This window comes from Notolepis coatsorum, assembly GCF_963971535.1.
Source record: "Notolepis coatsorum genome assembly, chromosome: 10".
In the NCBI taxonomy this organism is placed as follows: domain Eukaryota; kingdom Metazoa; phylum Chordata; class Actinopteri; order Aulopiformes; family Paralepididae; genus Notolepis; species Notolepis coatsorum.
In genome coordinates this window covers 96,760,094-96,785,215 of record NC_140174.1, presented here as the reverse complement: position 1 = coordinate 96,785,215, position 25,122 = coordinate 96,760,094, and the positions used below count along the sequence as shown (strand labels likewise).

Here is a 25,122-nt window from a genome sequence, read left to right as displayed (position 1 = left end):
CAGGGCCCTATTCCCTGTACCTGGTTCAACTAAGTCGATCAAGAGTCCCATTATCCAGATTCAATTAACCCGATGTTTGAATCCGGGATTTTCCTGTTCCTCGAACGCTGATTCAGTCTCGTTCATTCGAACCAGACTTGAGACTCAGGATAATTGCGCGCGGCCGCCTCAGCTGAAAAGACAGCAGGTGTCGATCGCAGAAATCCTGATTTTCTAACGGCATTGATTGATTGATTTAAAACTTTATTAACAGATTGCAGAATGGGTACAATGCAGTACGGCTCAATAGCCTCGCCGACAAGTTAAATGCATAATCTATAGGCTAATTTTAAGTCCCTCATTACCCCAATCAATCAGATTATATTTCTTTAAACGTGCCTGCTGGCAGTAGGCTTATGGAATGAATAATCAAATGAGATCTTGCTAGCGAAAATAATTAGTTCAACTCTTTCAGAATAAGGATAAAAACAAGCCCAAAGAGTATCTAATTGATAAGAATTAATAGATGCTTATGAGGATATCTGCACTGTATGTGCTCGGCTTAGGTAACATGTACTTTATATATAAATACAATTTTCAAGGCGCGACCCCCGAAATAACAGAGAGGCTTGGAGCCAGCTATACAGTTTCACTATTAATCAGGTTTTAATCTGTTTCGGACATAATCCATATGCATTGAATTGATTAACCATTGGTTTATACCAGTGACGCATGTTCATCATCAGATAACAGTGAATCTAACTTTATGAGACGGCCGACGTACGGCTCTCTTGTCCATTAATGGATATATAATGGATATTTTATTTATCTGGCACCGTGGTGTAATGGTTAGTCCTTATACCTCTCACGCGGACGACCCGCGTTCGAATCCCCCCTTTTTCTAATTTCTTTTTATTTTTGCGATGTAAATGCTTCAATTTGGTGCACTTTGAGAGCTATATAAAGAATGACATCCTCAATGCATGTAGATTTATAATATTTTAACTTAAAACTAGGCTACTTTTGCGTATAGTCATTAATATTATATTCCAAAAAAAATTATATTAGAAACGCGGGGTTTCGAACTCGGGTCGTCCGCTTGACAGGAATGAGCACTAACCATTACACCACTGTGCCAGACAAAATATATCCATTATATATCCATCAATGGACAAGAGACCCGTGTTTCTAATATCTTTTTTTTTAATGAAGTTTTATCTCTTTATTCTCAAATGCATTAATGTGACGTCAACGGCTCATTCAATTGCTCAAATCCGTCAAACAGCGCATCTCATCAGACATTTTAATCCCAGTTACAATATCACAATAACGTGTGAGTGATGATACAATTCAACAATCCTCAGATTCCTCGTAATTCATAATCCACAAAGACCACAATCCACGCATAGACACTTCAATTTTATGCTTGAATGAAACACAATCCGGGCGCTCCGTTAAGCAAATCTACAGCGGAGAATATATGAAACTAATCAGAGCCAAATTCATTAAAAATATCCCCGCGGGATTCACATTTGCAATGCGCCGTTATTAAAATAACCACATGCAGCGTGTATCGCGACTCCGAGCGCCGTATATGACGTGCATTATTTTATTTAGGACAAAGTAAATCTATAGGCTGAATATGATTTATTATCAGCATTTAGTTCTATTATTATACATTTCAAAAGCCCCCTCTAGGAAAACGAAGCACAAAAACATAATTCAGAATGGTATAATGGGATCTAGACTGTGAGAAATATTTCAGGAAGCGAGCTGGCATTTCTTTGCGAGGGCATGGCCATGCAGGTTATCCAGCTAACTGAACTAAACCCTGCCCTCGACCAGGTTCAAACTTTCTGATCTGTTACCATGGTGATTTAGAAAATCCGACTTCGGGGAACGGAAAGGTCTGGCTTAAGTCAAGCTATGCTGAAAATTATCCGGCTAACTCAGTTAGCCAGGTACGGGGAACGGGGCCCTGGTGTCTCCGGGTTCGCACCACGAGACTCAAAAAACAGCTTTCCCCCAGGACTGTAACCCTGATGAACTCTGCACTCTAACACTTACCTGTCACTTTACCTGTCACTTTACTTGACTACCACCATGAATGCTGCACTTTACTGTCTACGGTCTCCTATAGGTCTCTTATATTTTTATACATTATATTTGTATCTAGGTATTTTTAAGTGTCTTATGATGATGACTGTGATGATGATTTATATATGGTAGTTTTTTATTGATTGCCCTGTACTGTCTCTGATTGACACAGATGATTTCGTTGTATATGTGCCTCGCTCATTATACAATGACAATAAACTGAATTGAATTGAATTGAATAGTGGACTAATCGACAAATGACAAATGTGTTTCCCCACATGTACCGTAATTGCCGGACTATAAGCCGCACCTTTTCCCCCATGTTTTGAACCCTGCGGCTTATACAACGATGCGGCTAATCTATGGATTTTTACAGCGAACGGCCACCAGGGGCGCTCTCGCAGGTGTCTGCGGCTTATAGTCAGGTGCGGTTTGTATATGTACTAGAGGTGGGCATAGATTCATTTTTTTTATCTAGATTAATCTATCTGCAATCCTGGATTTAATCTAGATTAAAATGGCTAAAAAAAAAGAAATCTGCCGAAGGCATTCAAAATATGTGTTCTACCCAAATAATGACCAGAAGTAAGTCCTTACTTTTTCTTTCCTCCTTATGTTTCTCAGGCCAGGTGGCCCATTACACCATGAGCCCATCTCCCGTTTCCAAAATGCATTACAGACTGTTTGAAAAAGCTGTTTTGCTATGATAATTGGTAATGAAATATCAAAATAATGTTCAATAAGATGTACTTGTGTTTAATAAGTTGTTTTATTCAGAAGTTAACACAAATAAATAATATTACCAGTACAGTACAGTATCTAGCACACTCTCAGGAGCAAAACAGAAAGAAGCATTTCAAACTTGAACTATGTGACATGGCTTGACTCAATCAGTCCAATCTCTATTTCTCCTTCTTCCACCAGTCACTCAGGCAGACCAGCTTGTTTTATGTAGCGGTGTCTACTTATAGTGCCTATAATATTTTTCCCGTTGGGTGCCAGACAGGGCCAAACCCTGCCAATGCAAATCAACTGCTCCAGTGGAGTTGCTCAGTGGCCAATGGTGTCAACTGTGGTTGTACTGGGCAGCTCCCAGGTGTGAATGGAACTGTGTGAATGTGAAGCAGGGCGTTCCTGAAAAAGAGCATCTGTGCTCAGCGAACCTACCCTGGGTAAATAAAGGTAAAAAAGAAAAAAAAGAGATTAACTGCGTCAATTATATTATCGCGCAATACTAGTATCGCGTTAACGCAGCACGTTAGCGCCGTTAACGGCCCAGCTCTAATATGTACACATTTATTTTTCGTTCTATATCTACGTAGCTGGTGCGGCTTATATTCAGGTGCGGCTTATAGTCCAGCAATTACGGTAATCATGCAGAATGACATCTTTAGATGTAATGCATGCTATCGATGTGCTTATAATTTTCCAGGAAATAATCCATTCAACGTGGTAAAAAGCATCGAAAACAAAGTCTTGACTAAGACCGAACCAGCCTATTAACTGATTTAAGAGGGGCGCGGGACTCGTCCTAAACGTGTACATGGTCCTCTGTTCACTCACACCTACATCATATTGTGGCTTTGCAGGACATTTTGGATTGGAAGAACGTGCGTACCTTCTTCTACTGGCGTTTGCGGCGCCTCCTGTTGGAGCAAGTAGCGAAGCGCGAGATCACGCAGGCCAACAAGGACCTCAGCGACGGACACCTGCAGTCCATGCTGAGGCGCTGGTTTGTGGAGACAGAGGGAGCTGTTAAGGTACGTGACCTGAGAGGCTGAGAACAGTAACGACATCAGCTGTCCCTTCCTGCTAATGCAATGACACCTTTTGGGGCGTAAGGCACAGGACTCTCTGCGATTGTGAAATAAATAGAAGGGGTAACTGCCCTCCCATTTTGAAAGTGACAGCACTATCCTACTTATAATTATTTTTTATTAATTTTTTTTATTAATTTAACCTTTATTTACCCAGGCAAGCAAGTAAGAACAAATTCTTATATACAAAAGCAGCCTGACCAAAAGGCAAAGGCCTTTTGATGGAATGGGGGTGGGAGGCTGCAACGAAAACAAGGTTATGTACATGCATACAAGTAAATAATTTTTTTTTTAAATAATAATTACAGTAGCAATAGTATACAAGGAAAATTACAATAAATAAGGGAGAGAGAGGTGAAAAGAGAAAGGGAGAGTGAGAACCAGAGGGAGAGAGAGAGAAGAAAGGGAGAAGGAGGGAGGTAGGTGAGGGGGTTTAGGGGGAGGAGAGAAGAGTGAGGGATATGCGTGCGATTGGGAGGCAGTCAGCAGGTGCAACAGTCAGTTATGATCTGTTGCAAATTGTTTAAAAGCAGTGAGGGCAGTGAGTTTAAGGGTGTTTGGTAAGGCTGGCAGTGGTATAAATGAAATGAGTCCCATACAGGCAGTGGTATAAATGAAATGAGTTAAACATTTTTTGAGTTGAGCAGGCACGTTGGAAGGGGGGGGGTGCGGGGGGTGCGGCAGTTATTGCAAAGAATTAAAAAAAAAAAAAAAAAATTTATGACAGTATTTATATATTTGTATATTATATACTGTAACTGTATAACTGTAACACTGTATATTATAAGTTTATCCTGCTCAAAGCACTTCACCATTTTAATATTGTGTGTATTGAGCCGTACTGTATTGTAGCCATTCTCCAATCTGTTAAATAAAGTTTTCATTCATTCATTACACTACTGTACGTACACAATCATACGTGTAAAACCGACAAGATTGCAGCAGAGTAGATTTTCAAGTGATGACAGACTGTCACAGACTGATTGAATGACAGGTGAAACAACTAATTGTATTCACCTCCCGTCTCCCGCCCTTCCCACGCGCCACGAACCACTGAGCTACTGTGATACAGTGCTTGCGCAGTCAGTCGATTTTAGCTACTAGTCAGACTTTGCTAGCACAGAATGTCTCACTCGCAGAAAAGAAAAATATCATATTTATTTTCGAAACGTCCTGCCGGTCCCAGTGACAGTCCCACTAGATCTGATAAACGTCAGAGAGAGACAGAGACGACAGGTTCAGCCTCAGCATCAGGTATTGAAGAGTTAACTGAGTCTGTTCCCCTATACCCCCCTCGGGCGTCAGGGGCTTCCACTGAGGGGTGATGCAAATAGGGATGGGGTGTTATGGCAGCTCATGATGGAAAGAGTGCGCACCGAGTCTGATCCCGAGTTGAAGAATTGGCTCCAAAAGAGAGACAACTGGATGTCCAACAACATCCAAAACGAAATCTTACAGCTGTTTGCCCATGATATTCAGCGACAAATTAGAGGCAAAGCATCCAAAAGCCCATTCTTTGGCTTGAGCGCTGACGGAACCACTGATGTCACTCACTGGAAAAGAACAATTCTCGTGTAATATACAGTTCGCCGATGACAACTTGGAAGCTCAGAACTTCTTTTGGGGTTTTTACAATGCCCGGCCCAGACACAACAGCCGAGACGCTGTTTTTGTGTATAAAATACTTTTACGCCTCAACCTGCCCATGGAGAGGCTGATAGGATACTGTTTTGACGGGGCCAGCAACATGTCTGGGGGGTACAGGCTAGACCAGGGGTTCCCAAACTTTTCAGGCCGCGACCCAAAAAAAACTGTGTCAGAGAGCCGTGACCCCCACTATTATAGGAGGTAAAAAAAACACAGTACAGTGTAGTACCCCCTAATAGGCAAAACATATTTGAATAGATATCACTATGAATCTTTCCCAGTTTGTTATGTACATATAAACTAAGAAAAAATATATTGCAAGTTTTCTGAATTTTATGTTTATATATGCAAATGAGGCACTTCTCCATTAAATGTGTGCACATTTATGGATGCAATAAGGCAAAATAAAGTAAAATAAACAACTAAATGTGTGTTATTGACGTTTTATTGTCACTAGTTTCATAGAAGACATGTTTAGGAAGCAAAATATAACAATCTCAAAATCAACAAAAAAAGTATATTTGCCTATTCACCTGGGGTGTCTCGCCTTAACCAGGGCCGGACTGGGGAAATCATTCAGGCCAGGAAATGTAGTGCAAAATATAGCCCCAGTCAGGCCACTTTTTAAGCAGGGGTCTGGGGGTCCCCCACCAGGAATTCTTTTGTTACAAAGACTTCATTTCCTGCATTCTGGTGCATGAATTCTTTTATTTGTACCCTTTAAATGCCAGTGTTTGTGATGGCATCACAAATTATTGTTAAAAAACAGGCTAGCATATGTATGATTAGCAACAACACAGATTTGTATGGATTTTCTGTTTTTTTGTAATTGATAAATACAATATTTTATTCAACTTCAGCCCTGATCATAACACCACATATTCATTTTATAATTCTAACCCTTTAAATGTCAGTGTGTGTGATGGCATATATTTGCAATATATCAAATGCAAAGTAGATTTTTCTGGGGGGGATTATTACAGGCTAGCATGTGTCAATGATTAGCAGTTTTTTGTAAGGGTCCCGCCTCCACCAATCACATGCGGCTCCCTTTGTGTGTGTGTGAGAGCAAGAGAGAGAGCGAGAGAGATAGTTCTCCAACTTGTGTGAGTTGCAGTGATCTCCTGGTTGTTCCCCACCTAGGTTATCTAACTATTGCGCTGGTGCAACTAGAAACACTGGCCTGGCCTGCTTCTAAGTTCAGTGGCCTGACTGCAAAAAATAAAATAGGATTTTTTTTTTTCATCTGGCGACCCCCCCGCGGCGGCTCAAAGGCTGCACCCCCTACCGATTTAAAGTTCCAACGTGCCTGGAGTTGAGGAGTTCCAGGCCTACCTTTTGGGACAATCCCAACCTGAGCATATGAACAAAATGGCCACTGTGTGATTTCAAGACGACTTCAAAGACCTGTATGTGTTTGATTTTCCAGGCCTACCTCTGGGACAACAACCAGGCTGTAGTCGAATGGCTGGAGAAGCATTTGTCTAAAGAGGACGGCACGCGGTCGGCCATCCATGACAACATCAAGTACTTGAAAAGGGACTACACCATGAAACATATACGGAGGTATACACACACACACACACACACACACACACACACACACACTCACACTCACACTCACACACACACACACACACACACACACACTGTGACCAACTTCTTACAGTAAATATTCTCCTGACTAACCATTATGAACAATGCCCCTACAATGGACTGAGCCTGAGACATTTATGCATACAACAATTTTCAAGTGCAATTTTAATTTTCTCTCATTTCTGGAGTATATAGTATGTTGTATACCGCAAAACTTCAAGTAATAGCCCAGGCTTTTATTCGTTTCAATCACTGAACTCACCCCGTCTTTATTTGGGACAGGTGTCTATAGGACAGGCCTCCTTTTGCATAAGAATCTTGCTCAGCAAAGATTGGAAATATACAATTGTTTATTCAACCCAGTATGAATATTACTTGTATGACATGTGCCAGCACGTACGCATCAAAATAAAACAAACAAAGAACTGGGTGTTCATCTGCTAATCGTATGGATTATTTCATTATTACCACTTCACTGCACCAGAGCTCCAGTGGTGCTTAGGAGAAGATGAGAAGATGGCTGATAAGACTCAGCTCCTGCCCTTCCATTAATGCAGTGATTCTATCAGCTTGGATACCCAGATTGATTGTAACCTGCTAAACGACGGAAATGTGATTAAATAAAGATGTTGTTGATATAGTGGTTACTCTGAAGGTCACATGTACTCGGGGACTCCCTGAAGAACCCACCACAACCCCCACAGCACCCCAAAGATCCCAGTGCCATCCCAGACCATCCACAATGCCACACGTGGATGCCGCACGTCCCCGTGCGGCATCCACCCGAACATCCAGAATCGTCACCCCGCCGCACAACCCCCCCCCAGCACGGCCATAGGCCATGGAGCACACGACCCGCCACTCCTCCGCAAAATCCGAATGCAAAAACATAGAACCCACTGATCTCCCCGCCATGGCAAGGCCACCAGGACCAGAGACAACAAAGCAGCCCACAGAAACGACACCCCCACCACCACGCACAATGACAGGCACAGTGCCACAATGGTGGACGACGACGTGAACAACACACCACCTAAAATGTTTCCCTTTTTGCCATAAAATACACCCCTCTTGACCAACCCCCGATATGCCGGTCCAGAAAACATTCTTCCAGTGGACCTACCGAAACAATCCTAAATGGACATGTGAGTCGAAACCCGACAGTCTTGGCCACAAGAAGAGGCGAGCCACTCACACCGCCATCCACCACCACAACACCACACCCACCACCATGCACAGCGACAGGAATGCCATGCCCGTGGGCCGCTCCATTGCCCCCGGTCGCGAAGACCCCGCCACCACGAAGAGACCAGCGAAGTCCACGCTCCCACCCCCCAAACTCCACAGAGGAATGACCGCTCACGGGCCCCGGACCTGCGGCCAAACCAAAGGAGACACGCCGCAAGGCAACGACTCCAAACACTCAAGTAATATAACCCTAACCGGACCTGCGGCCAAACCAAAGGAGCCACGCCGCAAGGCAACGACTCCAAACACTCAAGTAATATAACCCTAACCGGACCTGCAGCCAAACCAAAGGAGACACGCCGCAAGGCAACGACTCCAAACACTCAAGTAATATAACCCTAACCGGACCTGCGGCCAAACCAAAGGAGCGTAATTATTTTATGATTAATTGCCAATTGTTTCATGTTGAGCTATAGATTGTGGATGCATACACACAGCAAGGTACACCATGCCAATGTTCATGCTTTATTTGTTTTAATGAGACAATTTAGAAATGTGGCCATTGGAAATACATTGCAATTTCAAGCGAGGTGGACTGGCCGGAAACAGCAATGACGTAACCACTACACCTCCCTATAGAGACCCACCTTTATTTGTCAAAACCTGTAGAAACACCCCAAGCTCAGTTTTTACATATGGTGTATCTAAAGCTAAGTAATCCTGTGACCTAGTACCATAAGTGCTGTATTTAATAGCAATCAAAGAGCAGAGGTATAAGGGAATTTTTTTTTTATAAGCAGAGCCTTATAGATAAATAAAATGCAATGCATATCCCTTCTCTTAGTTAGAAGGCCATCCTGCTTTTTCATATAAAATACCATGGTGAGTGAGAAATGTATCTCCACTGATAAAACGCAGTGCGCTATATAGCATCTAGGGGCTTTAAAGTGGAGGGAGTGGCATGCATGTACAGAATGTCTCCATAATCAAATACAGACATAATTGTTGATTGTACAATGGTCTTCTTACTGGCAGTAAAGAAGCATGATTTTTTTCTTTTTTTTTTTTATCCACTTTTTCTCCCATTTTCTATTTTTCTCCCATCCCAATTTCGTATCGTCCAATTCAACCCTCCCCTGTCTCGAATGCTGTTTCTTGCCTCCCACAAGCTGGCTGCAATCTGGACGTGTAAGCCATACATAGCACGAGTCCCCTCCGATACTCGAGGTAGCAGCCGTCGCATCTTTTCACCTGCGCAGCGTGATCTTTCAGCGTCAGGGGTCTGCGCTTTGGAGGGACGCCGCCCCCATCGCTTCTTGATTCTACTGCGCAGGCGCACCAACCGACCTGTAGGAGTCGCTGTCCACAACGTCCGATCCCCACCCATCAGTTTTCCCTCCCCCTAATACTGCCAATTGTATTAGTACGGACGACCAGCCAAACTGAAAACAATGTGGAGAGCTGGACTCGAACCCAGCGTCTCCAGCATTGGTGGTGAGTGCCTTTCCCACTGCACCACCTAGCCGCCCTAGCATGATTTGTTTCTATACAAGAATCCAATTTTTATTTTCAACTTTTTAGAAAGGTGTTCCACATCGGTGTAAAAAGGGAGCCTGTTATCTAATAAAAATCCTAAGCATGTGATTAATGAGAGATATATGAAAGGCATCAAAAGCAGTCTGTACATTTGTAGTGGCAGTGGGAGCCAGTGACATACAATATTATATCATCTGCATAAAAATGTACATCACAATGCAGAGAATATTTATGTATAATGTTAATAAAAGTGGACCCAGAATAGACTCTTGGGGAACACCGTTACTAATTTCAAGAGAGCTTTGTTTGATACCATCAGCAACAACAGCTTGAGTTCTCCCTGAGAGATGATCATAAAACCAAGTAAATGTCTGATGTAGACCAACATTGGCCAAAAAAGTTATTCTGATTGTGATATGTTTGTATGGTCATACAATGTTTTTAAATTTTCTTTTGTCATTTTGTGTTTCAGCCTGGTGCAGGCCAACCCCGAGGTAGCCATGGACTGCATTATCCACATGAGCCAGAACATCACTGCAGCCCAGAGGGCCAAGATCTCCCATCTGCTGACAACTATGGACAGCGCCAGCACTACCAACGGCACCATGGACAGTACCAGTTAGGCTGTAGCTTATAGGGAACAGTTCTAGTCTGTGTGACTTAGAGGCACTTGGATGCTAACTTTAGTTTGCAAACAGGTGAGTAAATAAAGCTTGAAGCCAAAGGAAAAAGCTTGTCTAATTCTCAGGATTTTAGTCAGGGCTACTCTGACAATGCACGTGCATATATACTGTACACACACACACACACACACACACACACACACACACACACACACACACACACACACACACACACACACACACACACACATAACTGTATTACCATTGTACACTTTACTCCTTATCACCGCACACTCCACTACACACTGTTCAGTCTATTGTTCACTGCATTTCAGTATCCATGGTCCTTCATTTCATCACTTCATCACTCAGTATTCATAGTACTCTGAGGCCACGTCTTTCCTACCAATATGGTGCCATAAGCACCACTCATTGGCCACGGTTGCCGTTCAATGGCGATCACCTGGTACTCGGTTACGTATTCACCTGTCGCTTGCCTACCAAGATGTCCGTGACGATGCCGTTTATTCAGATCCCCGTTAGTCGTCACCCGGGTGGAAACTGTTCTTCAGATTAATACACGTAAATATTAATTAAGTGCTGTGGATGACTGGTCCAGCGACATGCAAAACTGTGCCACGACTGACTGCATTTTCTGTGCATTTTATTTGGCTGCTATTGTACGAATGATGCATAAAATGTTTTGAAGAAAATGGGTCTTCCATCAGTGTTCTGCCCGATCTTTTATTCACAGATGTTTATGAGGTGAATTTCACCACGTGGTGCTTATTATTTTGCATAACCATTTCAATTTCATGGAATGTTTTCTCCGAGATATCTCTCAGAATTCCCTAAATCTATAGCTTTCGATGGTGGCCAGTGGCCATTTTGACGTCTTCATTAGAACGTTCACTTCTCAAAACCCTAAACACACGCCAGACCGTCTTCCTGAAAGGGTAAATTAAAGATGTTTCTTGGAGGATTAGTCAGCCTATGAATGTAGCCTTTACATCAAAATGAATTATCCTGAATAAACGCTCAATTCGTTGAAGCACACAGAGGACATTACAGGATACCTGTTCAGGAAGGTGATCGATCAGATGATCACGTTTGTGCTTCATTATTATAACAATGACTGACAAGACTGAGTGTGTGCAGGAGACGGGGGCATTGTTTCAAGTGATCTCCAGTGGTGATAATGAATTATCGGTTTTCTTTGCTGTATTAAATAATGAGATTTATATCAGTATTGTGATGCAATTGAAGAGTCATGTATACATTTTTCTATAAATCAGTATTTGTTATGAGTACTGTTTTTGTTGAACCTGGTAGTCCAACCTTTTTTTTTATTTATTTTTTTAGTGTCCTTAAATTTCAGCGTGTCTGTCCTTGATGAAGTCTCATAGAGACTGATGACTGCTAGTCAAATGTTATAAGCTAGGAGACATTGTCATGCCCTGTATTAGATGGACATTTAGTCCATTTCTGTTGATATTACATCTAATGCTGTAGTATTAATTAAAGTAGTAAAGTATTCAAACTCAGGTTTTAAAGAAAACAACTTTGTAATAGAACATCACCAAGTGACCCCCAGTTAACCTATTCTGCCTTACCTTTGATCAAAAACACTAGATCATCTAAATAATGTATGTAAGATATTTGCCATGTTCCAAGGAAACTGTAAAAGAAGGAAGGGTCATCACGTCACCATGTAGCACATGTGAACGCACATTGGTGCCACACGTTCAGTTCGGTCGACATTGAGTTGAATGGGATCAGCCATCTCCTCGTTTATGATTGACATTCATTGTCATTTAAACAGGTTATTACCTCGGAAGCCAGAATCATCAGCAATTTGTTGCATTGTTAACTAGCTATACGTTTGATATATCACTTGATGTATATTTCCTCAAATAGCTTGTGTATTTAGCTTCTCCATGCATCTCAATAGAACTGCCATCAAAGTCTGGCACCAAGCAGAGCATAGAACGCTGGTATTCTGACATAATGACCCCTCCTTTTTTGATGGTTTCCTTGCCATGTTCTGTACATTACCCCTGCCAAGGGCTACAAATGTTCAATAAATGTAATTCATCTATTTTCAGCAAGAAACGGACGTCCTCTTTGTTTACCCATTTTGATGTTTATTATGCTCATAATGGCCATCACATACATCCTGACGTTCAATACATGTTAATCACGGACTGGAATGTGTAGAACCAGGAGATGCTATTAAAGAAAACTTGTTGTTTTTATATTGTAAGGTATATTGGCACACAATTGCAATTTGTGGGTAAATACAGTCGAAGGAAAGCTTTTCTGTGGAGATAGCGATTTGAAACATACAAATATATACAGTAAAGAGTAAATCATCATCTTCTCCAGCTGCCTTTTTATTTTTTTTTATAAATATAAATAAAACACAGTCAATTTGCCTCCTAGTACAAGACAACAAACAAGAGACGGGGGAACTACAGGCTTATAAACAAGAGTGAGAGTGAACAGTACAAATGTCAAGTGGATATCTTGATGATAACCGTCCATGTGGGGTGTTTGTACTTCCACAAGCTTTGCGTCTTTGCTTGGCAAAGTTATAGAATATCACCATTTCCCCCCAAATTGCAGTTATTTTCCAAGATGTCAAATTACTCTTCTTGTGCGCTACATGTATGGTTTAACCGGGTTTTAAAGAGTCCTTCTGCAGACATGGCCCAGCAGAGATGCCACCACGAGAATGCTTTGTTAACGTGTACAGTTTAAAGTTTGCATTGTGTAAATCCTTTATACTGGCACAAAAGAAACCAGGACTTAGGACTTAAAACAGATACCGTTATCGACATCAGTGCAATCCAAAGATGTATCTGAATCATCGAGCCGCCTTAAAAAAAGAAAAAGAAAGAAAGATAACTAGAAAGACGGGTTGATTATGTCAGTGAGGCACAGTTCAGCTCCTCGTCTTTCCAGTGGGTGCGTGGTGGGCTTTAAAGCAGAGCTATGGGCTTGCTGTTATTTGGTGTGCCCATGTATTGGGAGGACAGTGCTTCCAGGGAGGTGTATGACGTGTAGAGGCCCGTCACTTGCAGGTCTGAGAAAGGCAGGCTTCCTCCGCTGGAGACGGGCGGGAGCACTGCTCCCAGGTCACAGTCTGACAGTCGGAGGGGCGAGTTACTGAAGGTGCCCAGTGCGTCCAGGTTAAAGCTGTCATCTTTCATCTCTTCCCATAGGTTGCCTGAGGAGACGAGGAGAGATGTTAGTGTCCTAACTGACTCAGTGAATCAAGGAGCAGGCACCGTTTCAACACAGCAGGAGAGTTGATTTATCACTTAGCGGACATCTCTAACCAAACACCACACCCACCTTGTAGAGCGAAGTCCATGATACTGGGGTCCAGGGCGTCCACCTCTGTGTGTGCGTCACCATGGAGACTGTAGAAGTCGTGCGCTTGTTTGCTGGGGTGCTGAGCCAGAGGGTTAGGGGAAAGGTTGGGGACCGTGTGGAGGGCAGGCGTCTGGGCTGGGACGGGGGACATGGGAGCCAGGCGGGCCTGGAGCTGGGCCTGGAGCTGGTGGTGCTGGTGCATGGGTAAACACTGGAGGGACAGGGTGACTATAGGCTGGGGCTGCATCTGGGCTGGGACCGGCATAGACAGGCCAGTGGGACAGCTGGGAAGCCTCGTCATCCCTTGTTCCATGGCCTTACGTCTGCAGTTCTCCGGACGGTCCGTTATCAGCTTGTCCAACTCATCTGCAGGGAAACGGGTCAGAGGTCAGATTTTTACCGTTTGTTTGTTTTAAGACTTGCAAGGTTATTCTAGCTAACAAGAACCCTCATGACAAAACCAATGTATATACACGATTGGTGATTAAATGTACAGTATGATAATTATGCAATGAATTGCCATTTAGTTAGTCACGTTATTTAATTGTAGATAGGATTGTCAGGCTAAATAAGATAACTATCTGACAGTTGGACTGTGAGTATCTGCAGGGTATTAAAAAGTCTTAAATTTCATTTGCACAGGTATTATATTTCGTTTTTTTGGTAGTCCAGCAAAAAACAAGTTGTTTTTTGCTGGACTACCGGGAGCTTGGTGCAACTGTATGGAATGTGCAAGAAATTAAATTGACGCACAAGTGAAACCGCCAGTTCAGTGTCGCTGTGTTTTTTTTTCTTTTTTTGCTAGTATGGTTGTGAAATTGGTACAGTATAAAGCTTTGCTCTAAGTGGTATTAAAAAGGTCTTAAAAAGTCTTACATTTAACTTGTTGAAACCTGCAGATGCCCTGTGTGAGATTGTGAGTGACTTCTGAATGAGTGACTTATGAATCATGTTGTTGCATATTGGTTTGACACACGAGAGCAGTGACACACACACACTAATGACCTGGGTTAGCCATGCTGCGACGGATGGCAGGGAGATCCTTGCGTTTCCACTTCTGCATCTCCTCCTCCATCTTGTCAATCTTGGCGGGGTTCAGCGCCCACAGACACCCCTTCCGGGACGAACCACTCATCTTGTTCTCCACCTTCTCAAAGCATTTATTTAGAGACAGGTTGTGTCTCACCGAATTCTTCCATCCATCTGGTGCGGTCTGCAGAGAGAGAGAGAGATGTGTTTCATTTACATTGCTTATCTTTGTGCAGCACGTCTCTTTTTAAAGGGGAAATCCACCCCAAAATAGAGTGTACTCTGTGCCGTTCCAATAATCTGTGACAGTGAAGTCTATAAACACAAGACAACCGTCTCCCTAAACTGGAAATAAAGATTTTAATTTGTGATGTCATCAAGGGACTTTTGGAGTTGGTCTCTTGACACATGAATCGGTGGCCAACTTTGTGGGCTCATAGATTATTGACACCCAAATTAGTTTTTAGGGCTAACTGCTCTGAATCAGAAAATGTACAGTATCCATTTCCCAGTAGAATCACTGTCATGGCGTCCTAGGTGGTCCATTATTCACCGTCTATGGAGCAGCTCCAGGATTTGTATTTTGATGACATCATCACTAGAGTTTTGTCTCAGGTGTTCAGCTCAAGGAGAGACGTGTTCATGTTCACAACTTCAAACTAAGCTGTACAATATTATAGAAACATATGTGAGTGGTATTTTGGGGTGGATTTTTATTGTATTTGTTTGTGTATTTGTTTTAATACATAATTAAATGGGGGGAAAAAAAGAAATAAAGAAATAAACTCTAACCCTAACTAACCTTACTGTCGTGCACTTGTCCTAATACTAAACTACACTGTAGCACTCAACACTGAACATTGTTACTCAGCTGATAGAGTTGTGCCCTTCCTGATGACTTGTCGTACAAAACTTGTAAGTCGCTTTGGATAAAAGCGTCAGCTAAATGACTAAATGTAATACATTTTATTTAGATGTATTGTGAATTTACAGGCATCTTTCTTTCCCAAAACTTTGGAAACCCTTTTTAATGTTTTTTTATTGTATTTTTTTCTTTTACCTTGAAATAAGGAAAGTGTTCCTTCATAAAGCTATAGATCTCACTGACTGGGAGACTGCCAGTTTTGCTGTTCTTCAGGGCCATAGCAATCAAACAGCTGAAAATAAATAAATACATACAGATATTAGTATTCATACATGTATTCATGTAGTGATAAATAACGTAGAATATAATTGGACCATTTTCTTTAATTCTAGATGTTTACAGAACTTACCTATAGGAGTAGATTGGCTTGGGGAAAGACTTGGGTTGCAGGTCCTGGTTCTGTGGTGCCAGGCGAGGTTGTGTGAACAGGCTTTGGTTGTTGAAAGAGACATTGCTATAAAGCCCAGCAGGTGAACACTGGAGGAGAGAACAGAAGACATTGCTATTGATGGAAGACTGTAGTGGAAATCTGACAATAAAATCATGTTGCTCTGAAAAAATGCCTGTCCTTGTGTAGTGGGAATTACCAAGAGGCAGAGGCAGAAAAGGCTTCAAACCGGTAATTTATTAAACAGAATAACTTCAGAATAAAGAAACTCAAAAACACACTCTACACCAAATCATACACCAAACTGAGAACCAAAAACCAACAGAGAACACCTGGAACACCTCATTTAAAAAAACTGAAACAGAACACCTGGAACACCTCATTAAAAAAACTGAGCCAACAGAGAACCCCTGGAACACCTCCTCATTTAAAGAAACTGAAACAACAGAGAACCCCTGGAACACCTCCTCATTTAAAGAAACTGAAACAACAGAGAACACCTGGAACACCTCATTTAAAGAAACAGACAACAGAGAACACCTGGAACACCTCATTTAAAGAAACGGACAACAGAGAACACCTGGAACACCTCATTTAAAGAAACAGAGACAACAGAGAAGACCTGGAACACCTCCTCATTTAAAGAAACTGAGCCAACAGAGAACACCTGGAACACCTCCTCGTTTAAAGAAACTGAGCCAACCGAGAACCCCTGGAACACCTCCTCATTTAAAGAAACTGAGACAACAGAGAAGACCTGGAACACCTCCTCATTTAAAGAAACTGAGACAACAGAGAAGACCTGGAACACCTCCTCATTTAAAGAAACTGAGACAACAGAGAAGACCTGGAACACCTCCTCATTTAAAGAAACTGAGCCAACAGAGAACCCCTGGAACACCTCCTCATTTAAAGAAACTGAGCCAGAACACCTGGAACACCTCCTCATTTAAAGAAACAGCCAACAAAGAACCCCTGGAACACCTCCTCCTCATTTAAAGAAACTGAGCCAACAGAGAACCCCTGGAACACCTCCTCATTTAAAGAAACAGCCAACAGAGAACCCCTGGAACACCTCCTCATTTAAAGAAACTGAGCCAACAGAGAACCCCTGGAACACCTCCTCATTTAAAGAAACAGCCAACAGAGAACCCCTGGAACACCTCCTCATTTAAAGAAACTGAGCCAACAGAGAACCCCTGGAACACCTCCTCATTTAAAGAAACTGAGCCGACAGAGAACCCCTGGAACACCTCCTCATTTAAATAAACTGAGCCAACAGAGAACCCCTGGAACACCTCCTCATTTAAAGAAACTGAGCCAGAACACCTGGAACACCTCCTCATTTAAAGAAACTGAACCAACAGAGAGCACCTGGAACTCCTCCTCTTCAATGCCTCTTTATACTAATTGACTGACAGCTGTCGAGACAAGGGTCTCTCCCGCTTACAAACTCTCCTACACAACACTGTTTATTTAGTAGAACTTAGTTTAGATAGACATGGCTACTCAACCAGACACGCTACAGATGGAAACTTTATATTACCAAAAGCAAGAACAAACTCAGTCAAACAAACTGTTATGTCCCGAGCTATGCATGAATGGGATTCACTCCCTAGACATATTGAACAAGAAAACAGTCAAATACTATTTAAGATTTTATTAAAACCACATCCATTTTGACAATGAACAGATGTAGAAACTATTGAAATGTATGAACGTTTAATTTTTTTACGTTTTTCAAATGTAATTGTAAAGGTGAGTTACAATTATGTGGTCAACTACACTGTATTGGGACTTGCAACATAATGTTGTGCAACAACAAATCTTAATTAAATCTAATTTGAATTACGTTGTTAAATTAGGCATGTATGAACATAATGTGTGGGCATATTAAGTTGTGTACAGTTAAGTATTCTTTAACTATTTCACATTATTGAAATAATTGATTATTGGATATTGGAGCTTGTCTTATCTATGAGTGTGTGTGTCTGTGTGTGTATGTACAGTATGTACTAGTCCAAGTCTATGTCCTTTGTCATGTTTACTTGTAATGTTATATGTTATGATGTAAGTATTGTGTGTGTGTGTGTGTATATATGTGTGTGTGTGTGTACAATCATTTGTCATGTTTACTTGTAATGTTATATGTTATGATGTAAGTATTGTGTGCGTGTGTGTGTGTACAATCCACAATCCTTTGTCCTGTTTACTTGTAATGTTATATGTATGATGTAAGTAATATGTTGAACAGTCACAATGTATGTTTTTTGTGGACCCCAGGAAGAATAGCTAACTGGGGATCCTAATAAACTAAACTACACAACTTATTCCTTATAAGCTATTCATATTTTAAGTTTCTTATTCTCTAGTGGGCACTGTTGATACCACCAATATACTCAAATTGGCTACTGAGTACTGACGCACCACTTTTCCCACGGCCGGTATCGGCATATAGGGTTTTTAATAGTACTAAACTTTCAGTATCTGCAAATACAAAGTACTGACCCAATCCTTTTATTGAATTGTATAGACTTAAATCGGTTTGTGGTCATTGGACAAAAATAATCCATTAGAGACATTTTTTTCCCCTATGTAAAGCGACCTTGGGTCTTTTGAAAGGCCCTATATAAAATGAAGCTATTATTATTATTATTATTATTATTATTATTATTATTATTATTATTATTATTATTATTATTATTATTATTATTATTATTATTATTATTATTATTATTATTATTATTATTATTATTATTATTATTATTATTATTATTATTATTATTATTATTATTATTATTATTATTATTATGTGTTACATTAGAGAGATCTAACATGCTTCTATGTGTTACATTAGAGAGATCTAACATGCTTCTATGTGTTACATTAGAGAGATCTAACATGCTTCTATGTGTCCACTATGTTTGTTACTTTTGTTATTTTTCCCCCTATGTAAAGCGATCTTGGGTCTTTTGAAAGGCCCTATATAAAATGAAGCTATTATTATTATTATTATTATTATTATTATTATTATTATTATTATTATTATTATTATTATTATTATTATTATTATTATTATTATTATTATTATTATGTGTTACATTAGAGAGATCTAACATGCTTCTATGTGTTACATTAGAGAGATGCTTATATGTGTTACATTAGAGAGATCTAACATGCTTCTATGTGTCGTTAGAATCGGTCGAAAGGAGCCATAGTCGACTAAAAATTATAACTTTTTTTTTATCATTCTTTCCAAAAGAAAAGAGGCCTAGAGGCGTGGCTAACGCTAATGGCACGCATACCAGAGGCTAACTGCCTATGAAAACAGGCACAGAGGCACTGAAAGAGGATTTCACCCATCTAATGAACACACTATACTAGACATCAAGATGTATCCATCAGTGGACCAATTGCATGCTTTTGCAGAGGACAAGAAGCCTTCAGTCGACTCCTTCAAACATTAAGCACCCCCCACAGCCCAAATGGAATGATAAAAAAAAATATATATATATTATACTTTTTTTCTTTCCTTTTTTTTTAGTCGACTGATAGTCGACTAACGGCAAATTTTGGCCAATCATAGTCGACTATCCAAATCCTTAGTCGGGGACAGCCCTAATTTCAAGCATGTTACACCTTTCTTGGTATCAGATTTTAGTATTGGAGAAATGATCTGATACCCTATTTTTATCTGACCGATATCCAATACCAGTATCCATATCAGTGCCTCTTGTAAGTTACTGAATAATAATACTCCTGAATGCCTAACAATTTAAATGTAACATAGGTTAATGAGAGCACAGATTAAGGAGTGTATTGTATGGTACCTGTCCAGCCTGGGCTAGAGAGAACACTTGCTGGGGAGTGGGTTGATAGACTGAGGTAGGGCATTGGTATCCTGGGGAAGGCTGCCCATTCATGGAGTATGGAGACATCTGTGGAACAGACATAAGGAACGTCGGTTTAGTCAAAGGTGGGAACAAGGTGGAAAGGAATCCCAACCTGGGCATGACATAAGAGCAAAGAGAATATGGTCAATGACCCTAATAACACCTTTAGTATTTTCCTCCAGTACAACAGGTCTGTTACAACTCACACTTCCACTGTGGGCGTTGATGACGTTGATTCCCAGGGGGCTGTGCTGCATGTTGCTCTGCAGGTGGACCATGGAGCCCTGCCCCCCTGTCATGGTCATGTTGTTCAGCTGGGCTGTAAGGAGGAACAGCCAGGTCATTGTTTATGTTTTGAGCTTGTGGTTTTAAATTCCCTGGTAAATAAAATAGCCATCTTCCCTTTTAGCCTTTATTTGTCGGTGGTAATCCTGTTGAGTTGCATATGTTTGTTTGTTTGTTTGTTTTAGCCTTACAGTGAAGAGTACGGAAGTGTATTGCTGCCACACCAAAAAAAGAGAAATGGATCAGTATTGTATCAAAACTTTGTTGTTATAACAAGATGTTTTCGTGTTCTAACAAGATGTTATTATGACATACAAACATATCATATTTTAACAATAAACTTCTTGTTATAACAATAATACTATTTATCACATGTTATAACATGATACATTATTGTTAGAACATAAAACATTTCATGTTAGAACTAGTGCTGTCAGGCGATAAAAAAAATTAATCCAATTAATTACAGGATTTGTAATTAATTAATCTAATTAATCGCATGTTTATCACATAACTATTTTAGCCCTGATATTTTATATTCTATAATCATATTTCAAATTGCATGTGTCCGGATGGCAGAATTCAGTACTGTATCTACAAAACATTCTGTTTAATCATCTTCCCTTTATTCATTTGCTTAGATTTTTCAGGTCTGGTAAAGTTTAGCATGGTGTTATTCACAGTAAAAAAAATTGAATTGATATTCTCATTTGGTTCATTACAATTTACTCAAGTCTAGTAACAGACACAGTATTTCTGACACTGGGAATACATTCCCTGAGATCCATAGATGTCCCTAGAATCAGATACCAAGAACATGCAAATGGACCATTTAAAAAAAAAATTGGTAGCCTAAATGTTTATTCTACTTTATTCTAAATAAATAAATAAATAAATAAAATGTTTTAATAAATGTTGAGTTAATTTTCATAATGCGATCATTTGCTGTGTAATTAATTAATCTAATTAACGCGATAAACTGACAGCCCTAGGTAGAACGTGATACGTTTCTTGTTATAACATGAAAATATGTTGTTATAACGTGAAGATATCTTGTTATAATGTAAAAATGTCTTGTTATAACGTGAAAATATCTTCTTATAACGTAAAAAATATATTTTTATAACATGAAAAACACATTTTTTTTCATGTCATAACATGATACTGATTTGGGGCAGCAATACGCTTCTATAGAAGAGAGAACTGAAGATGCCCAAGACAGGTGCCCAGTAATCTAGATTCGTCCAATCAGAGTAGGTTTTCTCCACGTTCAAATGTTGCAGCATCCCACCCTGTCTCCTCACCTGTCTGCTGCTCCAGCAGGCTGCCCTGGGAGGGTCCGTTGCTGAGGCCACGGCTATCAGCCATCTGCTGCAGGCGGGGAACGTCGACAGAGGTGAGCCAGGACAGAGACTGCAGGTCCCCAGGGAGGTCCTCCTCCCTCAGCTGGGAGGGGTCTGTGGTCAGAAGCCTGCAGGGGGAGGGGGGGCAGTCGACAGCTTAGAGACACAGACTGGAGATGGAAATAGTTCCATCTGATCATTTAAACTGAAAAAAAATTTGTCTTTCAAAGTCAAAAGTAATGACTTTCAGGCAGGATAATTGGAGGTGAAAGCTTCTCAACAAGTGTATTAGCCGTGTCATCCAGGATTTGCCATAAGAAGATTAGCCAGAAGTGTTGTTATTACAATGACAGTAAGCCTCTTTATCATCATTGTAGGGAATCAAACAAGTCTTCCAATCAAAATAAATATACCTTTTTATAGGAAAGTAACACTGAACGTATACAATATTTTTTTCTTTTCCATTTTTCCATTGTGAAAATTATTTACAAATAGCATTTTGTCTATTTAGGTTTGTTTAGTCTGAGGACAATTTCCCGATTTTTCACCTAACAAATAATTTAAATAGCCCATGTGCTAAAGACTAAAGCAGGAAATAATGAAGGATTTGTGTTTAACCAGAGCTCGGGCAGAGTGCCGATCAGCTTTCAGCCATTATTTCTTTCATACAACCGGCCTTGGAGGAAAAGAAAGAAAAGAGAGGAATCCTCTTCAATCCTCTCCAGTCTCCTGCACACTTACTGTAGAGGGGTCCAGTAATTGGGGTCGCTATGACAACACATAGTATTCAGTTACTTTGTGGTTCTCTAGACAGTGTAGGAGTACCCCCCCTCTCTCTCTTGCACCCCCCCCCCCCCCCCCCCCCCAAAATATCAACCCTACGTCAGGTGACCACGGTCTGGCCCTACCCATTGGCTGAATCATAAGTAAACAACACGCAAGATCGTTTGAAACATGGGACAGCAGCACATGTTGCCTGCAACAGTTGGCCCTGTCTATTGAAAAATGATCACCTATTGTGTCCCAAACGACAAATCTGCCCAGTGGCACGTGGCCCCATTGTCTGGTCCCAGACCCTTCCTTGATTGTCTCTGCCGTTTCTCCCCCTCCTTTAAACAGTCCCTGCATTAATCTGTTGGAATGACAGCCCTCACACAAGAAGGACAAATAGGATGCCATCTGCTTCCCTGTCCCTTTCCAGTCTCTATCCTCAACCCCCCCCCCCCCCCCCACACACACACACTTCAGCCTCCCACCCTCCTTCCCTCATCCCCCCAAGTGGGGAAATTGATGGGGCCAGAGGGGGGGCGGGGGGGTCCATGTTGGTTGGAGGTCAGGCCTCACTGCTTACTCAGTCTACCGTATGAATGAATGACATCATTCTAGGCAGGAATCAGCATACGTCCTTAAACACCTTGCATGCACCGGTTTAATGGTGTAAAATGATCGTCCCCTTAAAGTAGACGGGAGGTGCTGAGAAATTCAACGCCACACATTATTATGACAATATTTGTGCTTTGACATTTGAGTCCTCTCGTAAAGAGTCTCTCTCTCTCCCTCTTTCTCCCTCTCTCTCTCTCTGTCTGTCAACTATTTGCTATCAAAGCACATTTTCAAACACACAGGTTATGATGTAGCCTTGATTGATATTATATTATTATTATTATTGATATTATTATTTTGTACATGCTATATTCAGTATGTTTGTATGCCAGTGGTGATGCTCTAAACTCAATTTCGTTGTACCAACAATGACAATAAAGATTCTATTATCCACATATATACAAAGGTGCTACAGGTGATACAGGAAGGAGGCTAGATCAGTTGTGAAATGACTACAAAGCTGAGGGAGGAGTAAGTGAGTAAGTTGGCTGAATGATCTTCAAAGCAACTCTAAAGGTACAATTGTGGAATTTTTTTTTACATCTTCCTGACTTTTGTGGCAAAATATATAGAGAGAAGGAAACAAACGTGTCTAGTCTAAAAACAAAACGAATCAAATCCAATAAAAAATGTTGGATTCTGCTGCTCTATAGGCCTATATATATGTACATATACATTTTAATAAATGACTCAATTCGAAGGTCACGGTCTATTACTTTACTCATCTCAGGCTCACTGTTGGAAATATAGGACTTATTTTTCACACTTTAGGGCATAACCGCCACTCCCCCCCCCCACCCCCCCCCACCCCCCCCCACCCCCCTCGAAGAAATGGCTCAGTGATGCAAAGCACGATGAGTTAGTGTCCCCGTCTATCACCCTGTCGCACGAGCGTTCCCAGAGGCTCAACAACACAAAATATTGCACCTCCTCCTTCTCCCCACACCCACCCTCCCTCCCTCCCTCCCCGCTCTCCCTCCTTTTCTAATTGGGAGCCACTTCTCCCCACTGGTGACCCGGAGAGCCCCGTCTCCCCCCGCGCCGGCAGGCCAAGAGGCTCAGGCTCTCCGTGGGCCGACAGCGGGAGTGTAAACAGAGCTGATGGTTTCTGACAGATCCATTCAGACTGAAAATCATTTATTCTTCAGCTTTTTTTTCTTTCTGCTTTTTCATACAACCCCCCACACACAAAAAGAGCTGTCCATCCACCTTTAGATTAAACATAGTTGAAGTTCGACAATTTGTTCCATGACACTTGCGAAACACCTTTTGGGGGGTGATGGGCGATTAACATAAATATGCCTTTCTCTCTATTCAGGCGGCTCATTTTGAGCCCTGAATGTTTTTTCTTGTAGTATTATTATTATGTAAAAATGGAAAAGAGGGTCAATGTTTTTTTTTCTTTAGGCTCGGAAAATATTGTAATCTTAATAGTAACTGTAATGTAGGACAAACAGGCTAAGCTTACCTGTAGTCTTGAGGTGATGGATGATGTCCAGAATTCTCTATTATTCCTGACATCCTACTTGTAATTCCACCTTCTATCATTTCCTGCGTTATCTGATACAACAGAGAGAGAGAGAGAGAAAAGAAAAGTGAATATGACACAATTTAAGGCATACTTTCAAGGTATCTATATTGGAATAACAGGCTATTTGTAAATCCTTGCAACAATAAGGATATAGTATTTTGATTACTGTGCCCAATTTGGTAAATAAATAAATTGGCATAGAAGATTATAACCAGTATACAATATGCTACAACAAAGTGGTCTGTAAAATACTTATATCTGGACATAATATTGGTAACAATTTTAAATGATAATGAACAGTTTTAACATAGTATGCAGTAACGTTATATAATACTTATCATAAAGCATCAGAGGCCCCTTTGTTGTAAATTGTAGGCCTATAGTTTATCTGACAGACTCAATGGAATTATTGTTCCAGCAGCCTTCTCTGATTTAAGTCCATGACATTTTATAGAGGGGGGAAAAGGTAGGCTACCAACAATAA

At 41.0% G+C, this 25,122-nt stretch overlaps 2 protein-coding genes across 3 annotated transcripts in view; one reads left to right on the top strand and one right to left on the bottom strand.

The window, feature by feature from the left end:
* The window catches only part of acacb (acetyl-CoA carboxylase beta), a 107,841-nt gene extending 95,254 nt beyond the window's left edge, over window positions 1–12,587 (top strand). For both annotated transcript variants that reach the window (XM_084323682.1, XM_084323681.1), the window contains 3 exons: window positions 3,666–3,836; window positions 6,970–7,106; window positions 10,333–12,587. In XM_084323682.1, coding sequence (XP_084179808.1) covers window positions 3,666–3,836; window positions 6,970–7,106; window positions 10,333–10,483 — 459 coding nt within the window. In that variant the 3' untranslated portion in view covers window positions 10,484–12,587. The remainder of the gene's footprint in view (window positions 1–3,665; window positions 3,837–6,969; window positions 7,107–10,332) is intronic.
* Window positions 12,588–13,464: 877 nt separating this feature from the next.
* On the bottom strand, window positions 13,465–24,655 carry foxn4 (forkhead box N4; the record flags this gene model as incomplete). Its single annotated transcript, XM_084323970.1, has 9 exons — window positions 13,465–13,712; window positions 13,841–14,227; window positions 14,867–15,074; window positions 15,951–16,047; window positions 16,165–16,292; window positions 20,034–20,141; window positions 20,303–20,415; window positions 21,686–21,852; window positions 24,576–24,655. The coding sequence occupies 9 exons, from the start codon at window positions 24,653–24,655 to the stop codon at window positions 13,465–13,467; spliced, it is 1,536 nt and encodes a 511-aa protein (XP_084180096.1).
* Window positions 24,656–25,122: the final 467 nt, after the last annotated feature.